The 12,344-nt window shown below is 39.3% G+C and overlaps 1 protein-coding gene across 1 annotated transcript; it reads right to left on the bottom strand.

Moving 5' to 3' along the window:
* Nucleotides 1-4,838: 4,838 nt before the first annotated feature.
* Nucleotides 4,839-12,160, bottom strand: slc27a6 (solute carrier family 27 member 6). The gene is made up of 10 exons (XM_077737019.1): nucleotides 11,506-12,160; nucleotides 9,213-9,422; nucleotides 8,980-9,138; nucleotides 8,325-8,449; nucleotides 6,546-6,740; nucleotides 6,204-6,294; nucleotides 5,912-6,110; nucleotides 5,736-5,833; nucleotides 5,506-5,636; nucleotides 4,839-5,051 (listed from the first exon to the last, which is right to left on the bottom strand). Exons 1-10 carry the CDS (start codon nucleotides 12,065-12,067, stop codon nucleotides 4,875-4,877), a joined length of 1,947 nt encoding a protein of 648 aa, XP_077593145.1. The 5' UTR covers nucleotides 12,068-12,160; the 3' UTR covers nucleotides 4,839-4,874.
* Nucleotides 12,161-12,344: the final 184 nt, after the last annotated feature.

Here is a 12,344-nt window from a genome sequence, read left to right as displayed (position 1 = left end):
CTCTTCCTAACCTACTCTCGGTTGTCCAGAATTTCAGGCATTTCCTGATTTTTTTGTCCCAGTTTCACTTGAATTGAGGATTGGCCATATTGGTTTTATTAAAAATTGTGTTGTTTTTTGGGTCTTATGGTTACTCCATTGGACGACAGTGCAGTTAAAACCAAAAATGTATATGTACCTAAATATGTATATGTTCCCAAATATGTATATGTCCCCAAACCTGTTTAGTTAATAGGAATTTAGAAGGAGATATAGGGGCGATAGTGCTAACTGTTTGTTAGCATGGTGGCTAACCAAGAGCTAGGTGGTGAAGGAAAATTAGCTGGGAAAATAAGACACCCTTATTTGAGAATAAAGTTCAAGTTTACAAATATTTAAATAAATAAAAATAGGATTAAAATGTGGCAATTAGAAAACACAAGTTAAGTTAAGTTAGTTGTTTAAGAACAGTGGCAAAAAAAAAAAAATACAACATGGCCGACAGGTGTGGAAAATAAATCATCCCATGACTACTAAGATTTATCATCCACAGATTTTTAGCCTATTTTCCACGTAAAGGAGCTGCAAAATAACTTTGGTGGGCTAGCCTGTTTTTTTTGGCAAAAGTCTAGACGACCATTTGCCGACTAAAAAGTGAATTAGAGGCTAATGAGCCGCTGAGAAATTCGGAAAATGTTCCAAAAGTGCTCGCTAAGCTTACGTCAAGCTAGCGTATAAAAAGGGCCTGTTGTTTCATAAGTAGGCGGAGTCAGTGGGCTAATGCAAAAACCTTGCCGGGGCTAAGACGGAATTGTACACTGGCTGACTAACTATGTTCAAACTAAAAAAAAGGAGTTTGTAAACCTTTTTTAAAACTATTAAGACCAAGGTTACTACCCAAGTAAATCAATGGCATCATACATGACTTAAATCCCCCCCAAATTGTTGTGTTGACCTATTTACATTGATTTTCCTCCCTGTGAAAAAGTATTAAATTTAACACAGCATGGTCAAGTATGAATTATTATATAGTTCCGCTCCAGTTATTATTTCTTCAATGACTCGTGAAGCTTAAGTAGCCAGTACTGGCAGAACCGGAAACACGGCCCAGGGGGCTGATGGGTAGTCGCTTGTTGAAGCATGGCTAAGAATGCTCTTGTTTACATGATACCCATTTATTAAAAGGGGGGTGTTTTGGTATGTTATTTATCAATAGAAATTGTTGTTTTGATAGCAAAGGGGAGGAGTTTGTGTAGATTTTCTTTCTATTTAAAGTCAAACTTGCTTTCATTGACTATTTCAAAGGCGGCACGGTGGAGTAGTGGTTGGCAAGTCGGTCTGACGGTGGGGGATTTGGGTTCGAATCCAGGTTAGTCCACCTGTATGGAGTTTGGATGTGCAGTTTTTTTCTGGGTACTCTGGTTTACTCCCACATTCCAAAGAAAGGCTAAATTGACGCTAGCTATGAGTGATTGGTTGTTTGTCGTATCAAGCCGTGCGATTGGCTGGCCACCTATTGAGGGTGTTTACCACTAAGTCAGCTGGGATATGCTCCAGCACCCCCTGAGCGGCTCAGAAAATGAGATGAAATGACTTTTTCAAGTAAAATAATTTTATAAGGTTTTAAAGTAATTTAACTTTAAAAATGGTATGTTTGTGTAAGATCGACCCCAAAAAGATGACAATTTTGTTGATTACGTGAGAAAAACAATAATATTGAATTGATTTAAGAAACAAGGGTTCTTTGAAAGTAAATGATAGCAGTGTGACTATGACGTGAACACATTAATGCAATTTGTTGGCACATTTTTGTCCCCCAAGTCAACTTTACATAACAAAAGTAACAGTGTGTCCAGTCTTTTTAAAGTGGTTACATTCTCAGGCTTCAACTATGTTTACCTTTTGATCCTTTAGCGCTTGTTCTCCGCGGCTAACGTAGCACATGGGGATGATTTTTTCTGGTCACACATCCGAAGCGAGCATTGCAGCACTGGAAAAGAAAACAAACATGTGAAGAAGGTGGAGGCAAAACAAGTGGGTTGCCATCACACAGATAAAATGCTGGTGAAAATATTTTCTAAACTACGACAAGTGGAGGCAATCTGGACAGTAAAAGTGATACTTAACCAGAACATTACATTTACTTATTGTTGTGCGTAGCAAGTACTTGAAATAAGGAGAATTTAAAGACAAATTACTGGCCTGAAAACTCAGAAAATACTGGATTATCCTCACCGAGGGCCACAATATGAATAAATGTGGATTATAATTCGGAAATTAAACAAAAATCCAATTCGATTCAGAAATTAAACCTATCTTCCTTTTTCACAAACAGACAATAGCTGTATTTACTGTAAATGTTTATGTTCAAAATACAAAAAAAACTATTGGCTAAATATCAAAGTACCATGGGCTTGACAAACATGACAAATTTCCAGTTTTTTTAATGTAATCCAGTAAAAAAATAGGTATTTTTGGTTTTATGAAAACATTCCTATAGAAACAGTGAGAAGTTTTGGTTCCTGACTTTTAAAAGGTTGAATGTATAGCTTAGGATTTAAAATTTAAATCTCCAAACAAGGTTTACTTGATAAACAAGTTGAAAAAAGGGGGATAGTAAACAGAGCAGGGCCCAAAATGTGTACAGAGCCTCCTTTGTTTTCATCCTTTCCTGATTATTTTAGTTTCAATAAGCATGTTTTGCTCGTTTGGAAAAATATACTGGTCAATTGTGACAACGCAGTATTACTTTTGAAGACATTTACTGAAGTTATTGAGCTATTTTCTCTATTTAGCTATAGAAAAATACTTTTTCATAGTTCTATGTAGTTTACAGATGGAGTAAAATAAGAAAAATGTAAATTTTCCATGACAATCTCATCTAAAAATCTTCTTAAAATTATCAACAGGCAAACCATGCTTTTCTATGTTTATTAGTATTATAAAGTCTATTTGAAATTTTAAAATAAGAATTAGTTTCATCTTAATTCAGTCCTAACTACAAATATTTTTGTAGGCAGTATTATTAACTACTTGGTTCATGATTTTATGAATATATACTTTGATTAATCTATTTTATGTTTAATGATGATGAAACCATTTAAAGATGGACATCTAAGATGCGCCCTCTGCTGGTTATAAAACAAATAGCAGATGAACTAGCCATGGGAGTGAGCAAAAGAATCCTCTGAAGACCTGCTGGACAAGAAAAAGAAGACAAGTTTAAGGCAAAAATGGTCAACCTTTAATTCCAAGTAAATCGTTAGGAATAAAAAGCACAATATTAAATCACGAGGAAGTATATTGCATCAGAACTTTGAAAACAAAGTATGTCATTATTAGGTTAAAACTACTCAATTGTTGCATAAAACTTAGTATAAGTCGCAGTCCCGTAGCAGCACATAAAGAAATGGACAACAAATATGTTAAATACAACTTAAAAAAGCTATTAAAGTCATTGAAGCACCTTTGAGGTTTTGCAGTAGCAAAGTCATTTCTATACAAATAAAGTACATACACATTTCTATTTTCTGAAAAATGTGCATACTTTGTTAACTCGTATTTGTTGATATTCAAGTACACAACATTTCAGAAAGGAATGCGTTTTTAAAACACATTTGGAAATGCAGTTTTAACTTATACATAAAGTTGGACATTTCTGTACATTTCTGTACAGCGTTTAGATCACAAAACTAAAACAGAAACACATCTTTAAATACTATATGTCAAGATATAAACATTGTTTCAGGTTTACTTGTGTTATGGTGGACACAATTGTGCAATTATTTGCTTTTTTTTTTGCTATTTTCGCTCATCTGATTGGTATATTATATGCTTTACAAAATGTTTTAAAAGATTTGTTTTTTAAATAACAACCATAAGTCCAATTTGAGATGTATTTATTGCTTTTAAAACATTTGAAATCTGTTACAAGCTAAAGTGTGGAAGACAAGATGGACAATTGCAGTGCCTATTCTATCCTGGCAATCTGAAACCACCGGTTTCTTCACAAAAAAGGAAGACCACATGGAGACAGAGTGCCATTAACTTCTTCAAATGTCAGGTGAAGGTGTCTCCAATAATTATGGAGGATTGCCCTGCCGTTTGGAGATGATTTCGACCAACTCTTGGCGTGAGAAATTGTTCCTTGCCTGGTTCCTGGGGGACTTTTGAGGCAACCGACAAGTATCTCCAAACCACAAGGGTCAGGGTCTCACACTGGAGATTGACTAGGGGGTGTGTCTTGCCTCATATCCGGCCATACGATTGGCAAACCGAAAGTTAATCCCAAAAGAGAATGCTTGTGATTTTTGTACATCACTTTTGGGGGGAAAAGACTCCTAGAAATGGACATTTACATCCTTTTTCTTCATCAATCACTAAAGTAAACAGTTATTTTGTTTTGTTTGAATATTATGTAGCTTCCATTGTATCGTTTTCCCAGTTTTTAGTGCAAACCTGCTTAAAGCAGGGTTTAAATATGACAAAGAGGATGTAGTATAGCACACATTATTGCATTTAAGCTGTAAAACAGCGCCCTCGCGCGTTCAAGAATGGTAACTACCTGTCAGGGCTGACTAGTGGACGCAAGTAGAAGTGCAGTCGCCTGTTTATTTCCACCAAAAACGCAAAAAAATGGGCGTGGCCATCTTCCAAATCACTTTGGTATATATTAAGTACATTTGTAGATTCAGTTTTTATGATTTTGGACTGACATATTACTCCACGTTGAGCACTTTCCTTCATGATTTTGAATTCTCCCTTTAATGTCGTGGCAGGTCCCAGAATTTCATCCAGATTTTCAACATGTATTGAAATACTATGAAAAACGTCTCCCCCCCCCAAAAAAGCAAGGCTTTGTGTCATGATACTCACTCACTGTTGGGCAGTCCTACCTATAGCTTGCGGTCCCCACAAATGATACTCTGGTAGACGCTTTGTGTTAAAGGCACGTAACTCTGGTCTTGGTAATCCAACACGTAAAGAGGATCTGCTACGGTGGACGGATTAAATCCGCTCTGAACGAGCTGGAACTTCTGCTGCTTGAAGGTGCTGGTCATTTCCATCACGGCCTGAAAACCAGAAAGAAAATAGTCATTTGGATCTCCAGTTCAGAGGAACGACTTTGTCCAATTTGGGAACGCTTTGTTAAGATTTTATTTTGTTTCCCAGGGAAAAATTGCCATAAATGTGCTTTCCAACCGCCATAAAAGTGTCTGCATGGACTTATTTTATTGTGAAGGCGCGATTTTTTCGTGCTGTTGCATGGTCCGACGGCGGTGGGCACAAAGAGGCGCCTGAAACCCTGCCTTCTGCCACTGGGTGGAATAATGAGCTGGCCGGACGCCACACTTCAGTTCATCGTGGAGAGATTGAAAGGAGTGTCTGACATGTTCTGACGTAATGACATTTGTTTGTGAACCAGTCACCAGCATTTTATGCGCATATAAGACGTACCCTTGATTAAGTCTTTATTTTTTTGCGCTAAATACGACATATACACGATAAAATACACATGTTCTTTACCTGAAGTCTCACGAAGAGAGGTCGCGCATAGGTGGGTAGCTCCGCCACCACGTGTTTAAAAAATGCAAGGCCGTCAAACTGAAAGCCTGGTCTTACAATCACAGCAGCCATTCCAGCTCTTCCCTCATGACCTATCAACAAAAAAAAAAAACATGAGCAGGTCAGGTTTTACACATTCTGCAATATCGGTATCTTAAAAATCAATAAATGTAAATTTTATGTGAACAAACCTGGTATTTCCACCCCATACACATTGACTTCTTGGATAAAATCAACCGAGCCAAGGTTTTCGGACACCTCTGTTGTTGCTACATTTTCGCCTTTCCACCTGAATTTTGAGCCAAAATGGCGGTATAAGATGACAAAGCGTCTATTTGTCAAAACAAACAAAGACGAATGAGTCTACCTGAAAGTGTCCCCGACTCTGTCTTTGAAAGAGATGAAGCCTTGATGGTCTTCGATCATCAAGTCTCCCGTGTTGACATAGGTATCACCCTCGACAAATACGTTCCTTATCAGCTTCTTTTCAGTCAGCCGTTTGTTTCCGGCGTAGCCGAAGAAAGGAGTCAGGGCACTCACTTTGGAAAGTAAAAGCCCCGTTTCACCTGAGAAATAACGAGACAACAAATAGATTAGTCGTCAAAAATATATTAGAGGAAATAAAAGTGCCTTTGAATAGACATCGAACCCAAACTTACCCTTTGCAACTCGCTGATAGAAACCGTTGTGATCCTTCACGGGCTCGTCTGTCATCGGGTCATATTTGACCAGGTCATACTTGAACAGGAGCTTCACAAAACACAATATTAAGTTTTAAATTAAATTTTAAATTAAATTTGATATTAGGCTTGAGCTGAGAAACATTGACTGCTGCCACCTAGTGGATGGGGGTAGAAGTGCAGCCAGTTATTGTAAGAAAATTGGCTCAATTAACCACAACAACAACACTGAATAGTTGTCACTTTTGTTTCCAGTGGGTCAAAGATTTCCCGTGTATTTATTTAGAAACAAATGGACGACTTTAGCAGACATGAGCTTACCCTGTAGATGGAGTTGGAACGCCCCACTGTACCAATCTTGCCAATGTGATTCATGAAACAGAGGTTCCCTTCGGTGGAGCCATAGACCTCGCACATTTTTATCTCCCCGTAGCGTCTGTGGAACTCTTGCCAGACATCCGGACGAAGGCCGTTCCCGACTCCCATCCGTACTGAGTGAACTTTGTCCATTTCTGTCTGAGAAGAGAAGAAAAAAGGGAAGGTCAAACCATCAGCTTGATCATTCCTACACAAAAAAGGAGCAAAATGTGAAAATTATTTCTTTTTATTTGATTTATTATTGCTGTCCACTAAAATATACTGTATTAGACTTGAGTTGGGAAATATTGACTGCTGCCAACTAGTGGATGGGAGTGGAAGTGCAGCCACATGCTGTACAGTAATCCCTCGAATATCGCAGTTAACGAGACAAATCGCAAAAAATCAGGATAACCCTTATAACTACTTTTTCTTTTGTTCCAGTGCAGTCTTAAGAATCTTTTAACCTGTATTTCCACACAAAAAAATGTGTACAAATTGATTAGGATGGATTATGAATGGATATGACAAAAAAAATATTTTTTTAAAATGCCTTGAGCAAGTCATAACTACATCTTGCATTGTCTAACATTCTTATTTAGAATTCCAATCTCATAAATTGCCCAAAAAAGCAAGACATAGAAAAGCCAAGTCTTTTGATAAGCGTCATTCGTGTGTGTAAAAGCTTGTTTTTCTCATTACGGATAATAAGAGGCGCGCAAATGAGGACGTGACACGGCCAAGCTTTCGCCCACTGGACAAAATAAGCGAGGAACAGAGGACAAAGAGCACTTTGAGCCCGGCATCAAGAAGGAATCTCGGCCACCATATTACGTGTGTTCATGTCGGTGTCCGCCGTGGGAGGAGCAAAGGAGGACGAAAACAAAGGCGTTTTCATTGGCTCGCCGGGGATGGCGCCATTGATTGGCCAATGGATGATTATGGACTGTTGAAAGACTGGATCGTTTCTTCCGAGAATAATTGCCCGCAAAATGTGTTCTGATGGGAGACTGAAAGCAAGTGGATATACTGTAGTTGCACTTTTGGTTAGAGTACAACAAACTACTGTTACATATAATAAAGTGAAATCGTGATAAGTGATAATCGAGGGATTACTGTATACCTGAATAGGAACACCAATAGAAAAATAGAGTTTAAAAGTCAGAGTAACTGCTATTTTGGAATCGGCACCATTTGAAATTTGGACACCTTTACTAGGACACTGATCTTTGCGTTACCAAATGTACGACCGCAAAGTGACCTGTAATCTCTGTGATCCACTTGAGTCTTTCTAGTAATCACGTGAGGTAACGGGTGGAATCCCTCTTGGTTTTGCACGCACATGATCGAGTGTATGGACCGCTTTCAAGGCTTTTAACCGCTTGTTGGCTTTTGTCCCACGTTTGACTTCCCTGTCCCCTTTCTAGCCTGTCCTGTACCGGTCCTACATTCACGTCAAGGACTTTCAGGGTGTACCAGTCAAACCATGGGAGCGCTTTCCTGTCGCTTAACAGGTTTTTCCAGCAATTTTACGCTCTGAAAAAACTGCCGTCGGTTCTTCGGGGTTGCTCGCACGACAAATTTTTCGGCCTGTAGTCTTACCATTGATTTTGAATGACCTTGCAACTAAAATTCCCAAGAAAATTAGACTTATACTCGGGTTCGACTTATACTCGGGTGCGACTTATACTCGGGTGCGACTTATCGTCCGAAAAATACAGGTTAAAAATGAAACATCGTTACCTTAGGCTGGTTGCAGAGATATCTGCAAAGTTCCCCAATATACTGGAAAACAGTCACTTGATGTTTTCGACAGTCGTTCCAGAATTGTGAGGCGGAGAACTTCTTCTTCAGCACACACGTTGCACCTGCAATAACTCACGTCATTGACGTAAACAGTGACGGTGTTAGGGTCATGGCAATAATAAAGATTTGCAAAATAGTGGAGTTGGATGTCCTGAACTCTAGCTGCCTGCACTCTCTAGCTCACATCAATCAATGAAATATCAGAGGACAATAACCTTTTATCAGATCTGTCGGGATAGTGACCGCTACCAGATGAGTTCGTTGACTTTTTCGTGAAATAGGGTGCCGTTTACAAAAAATGGCAAGTATTTTGGAGCAACCTGTACTGCGTTCAAGAGAGTACACATGACATCATTTTGAATGACCATATTTTCTCGCATATCTGTTTATCTTTTCTCTATTTTGTAATAAACGACCATACCATCTTGCCTTATGGCCTTTTGTTTTTGTCACTATGCAGTTTTGTGCAAGTCTAATTTATGCGCATATAAGCCTTATCCTTGATTCAATCATCTTTTTTCTAGGAAAAAATACGGCCTACATGCAAAAAAAAATACGGTAATATGTCTATTTTGGTATCAAGTCCACTCACCGAGCTCAATGGTGCCCCCTATGCCAACCAAGGAAGCTGCGCTGTGGTAAAGCGGCAAAGGGCTGTAGATGACATCGTTTTTGGTGAGCCCAAATGCCCAAAATCCCCCCGCTGCTTTCAAACTTTGGAGGTGAGTGATCACGGCCGCCTTGGGAAGACCTGTCGGGGGGAACACCAAGATTGGTCTCGGTCAGAATGTCCAATAGAATCTTAAAATGGCAGTGCGTGCTCACCTGTCGTTCCAGAGGTGAAGATGTAGAGCGTGGGAGATTTCAGAGAGGTCGTGGCTCGTAAGCTAGCCGGTAAAGGTTTGTCCGAGGCGGCGTTTATGAGATTCGGCAATGATTCCGCTTCCATGTCCCCACAATTGCCTTTCATTGTCCATACTTGAATCTCGTCCTCTCGTAGTTGGTTGGCGATGCCGGGAAGACAATCGACCAAATCTAAAATAAAAAAAAATGAAACATTGTATTACAGTAGGGTTGTCAAAGTCCTTTTCTCCACCAACAGAAGCAATGTTTCTAATTGAAGTGAATACAAATGTGTCAAATCTTGGAATTTGGTTCACATATTAGGCGTATTGTTGTATAAGACGCAGTAGTTTAAATGGGAGGCACTTTAAAGTAAAAGGAGCTGCACTAAAGGGAGTTTCAAACAACGATTAACCAATATTAATTCATATATAAGACGACTGTTTTATAGTCTTAGTTACGCCTTATAGTGCGGAAAATACTGTAGTTTTTGAGCAAAGTTTGGCAAATGAGAAAAGCGATAATGTGTAAAAACCTTCCGAATATATACTCAGATAAATATTTCCGATATTGTCACGCCAAAAGACGCCAGTTACAGGTGGTGAACCATTCCAGCTTTTCCATTTGTCATGCTATTGCACGGGTTTGTGAGGTCAGCTTTCTTAACCAACATCACGCTTGTTTTGTTGAGCCGTGCTCTTTTCCTGTCACATGGTCACGGCACGCTAATTCTTATTGACTGAAGAAGCTGCAATTCTGACAACAACCTGAGGACAGAAGCAAACTGTTTTTATATAAAGCACCCTATAGTTTGAACTTTAAGCCTAACTCCAAAATGGACTTTTGACATTATTATACCATCATCCACGTCACGGTAATCTTTCCTTGATTGAAATTTGGCTGATCAGTTTTTGACAGCTGTTTGGCAGAGGAAAGTCCATATTTTTATAATTTAATAAAGCCTGCACCGAACAAACCTTGTCAACATTCTACCGTTTAGATTTTTTTTGCCACCGTTGCCGGCACTATTTTGCCTGGAATGTTGTCCAGAGCCGGTTCACCCTTTAGGCATGTAGACAAACACACAAAGTGGGTGTGAATTCACTTTTAAAAGTTTGTTACAACTAAAACTGACTTGAAACTGCTAAGCAGTGTCCAAATCATGCTACCACAAAAATAATACCTGGTCATTTCCTTCTGTAGTTGATCTCTACTGTTTTCTTTACTCAAGTAAAGTTAAATATATTTATGTAACATCAGAGAACTTTGTAAACATGTAAAAACTTCTCAAATTGATAGGAGCAATTGTAATGCGCGAGTCATTTTGTATTGTGTATTATTAGGTTTATGAATACAATCTTCTGACACGCTTATCAGTAATTAACTGAGAGGGATTGGCTGTTAAAGATCATTTGTCAGTCATTGTTTACATTGGCTCAATATTCACCTTTAGTCAGTTTCGATAGCGAAATATTGTCATATTTAGAAATGTGCCATGCTTTTCTTGGCCTTTAGTAGGCGCTGCAACAGCATTGGCTTTTATAATTTGGCGCCATGGGGTAAACCAAAGTCAACTTGTCATCCTGTTATGAAACTTATTTGACCTTTTCTAAACCCATATTGATTTGTTCGTGCCTTTTCGTTTAATGACACAATTATGTGACAACTTAGCTTTACTAGCGAAACGAAATGAACGAAAGTTAACATGTCATTCTTTTAGAAAACTGAATTTGAATATTTTTTCACCCCCCCCATAAGCTATTAGTTCCTATTTGTTTATTGACATGGCTATGCGACTGCTAGCGAAATGGCTTTCATCTTTTGGCGCCATGGACTGAACCAAAATCAACTTGTCAAACTTAATTGACTTTTTTTAACCCTTATTAAATATTTTGTGCCTCTTAAGTTTAACGACACAATTATGTGATTACTCAGCTTTAATAGTGAAACGAAATGAACGAGAATTTAACTTGTCATCCCGTTATAAAACTGTATTTAACTTTTTTCACCCCCCCCCCCTCGACCCCAATTAAATATCTAGTCCCATTACGTTTAATGATACGGCTGTGTCTACTTAGCATTTCTAGCAAAACGACATGAACAAACGTCAACCTATCACCATGTTATAAAACAATTTGACTTTTTTTACCCACATTAAATATAAATATATGTTGCCTCTACGTTTAATGGCACTTATGTGACCGCTTATCTTATCTAGCGAAATGACACGAGACGAGTTCTAGCTACACGTAACGACATAAGAGGATATATTTACCTGTTCCGACGACCAAAGCTTTGGCTCCACAGCATTTTAAGCAATGTAACAACGCCTTGGACTTAATGTTCGTGTTGAGAAAGGCGACGGGGCAGCCGAGTTTGGCCAAGCCGAACCAAACGGAGACGAAGTCGGGCTCGTTGTTCATCAGCAGGGCGACACAGTCGCCTTTGGACACTTTGCGGTGGAAAACATTGGCGAGTCGGTTGCTACGTCGCTCAATGTCGTCGTAAGTGTGGATGCTCCCTTCGTAAATGAGGAAAGGCTTGTCGGGGAAGCGTTGCGCCTGTTCAATGAACCTGTCCAGGACCGTGCACACCCTCGAAGTCAATTTGAACAGTTCTAGTTTCAGCCCATAGCGAGCCACGCTCAACAGAAAGAAAAAGTCGTGCCAAAAGTAAGGGAAAAAAAGTCTAAGCAAGAAGTGAGCGGAAAAAATACCCACGACCAGAGCTGATAGACAGCCCAAAGAGAGCATTTCTGTAGCCGTCGGTAGGAAGGAAGACGCCGAGCCGTGCCGTCTACTACCACGCACCAGGTCCACGCTCCATGTGATAAACATCGACCGTCACCGTGACGCTCAACCAATAGGATCTTCGCATTTCGCCTGCGAGAAGCCGGCGTGAAAGCGGAAATGTGTCAAAATAAAAGCAGGCTTTACATTCGGTTTCCTGTTTGCTGTCCTGGAGGGTCCTCTGTCGTCATCGCGTCTGTTTTCCATGTATTCCTCCGCCACACACCTGAATCAAATCGTCAAATCACCGCATTTGATTATCTGTTTTCCATGTATTCCTCCACCAACACAAACTCTAAATTCAGTTATTTTCTGTGATGAAATA

The sequence above is a fragment of the Stigmatopora nigra genome, chromosome 17, assembly GCF_051989575.1.
Source record: "Stigmatopora nigra isolate UIUO_SnigA chromosome 17, RoL_Snig_1.1, whole genome shotgun sequence".
Lineage (NCBI taxonomy): Eukaryota > Metazoa > Chordata > Actinopteri > Syngnathiformes > Syngnathidae > Stigmatopora > Stigmatopora nigra.
Note: the sequence above shows the minus strand (reverse complement) of the source record. Positions and strands in the feature narration are given on the sequence as shown.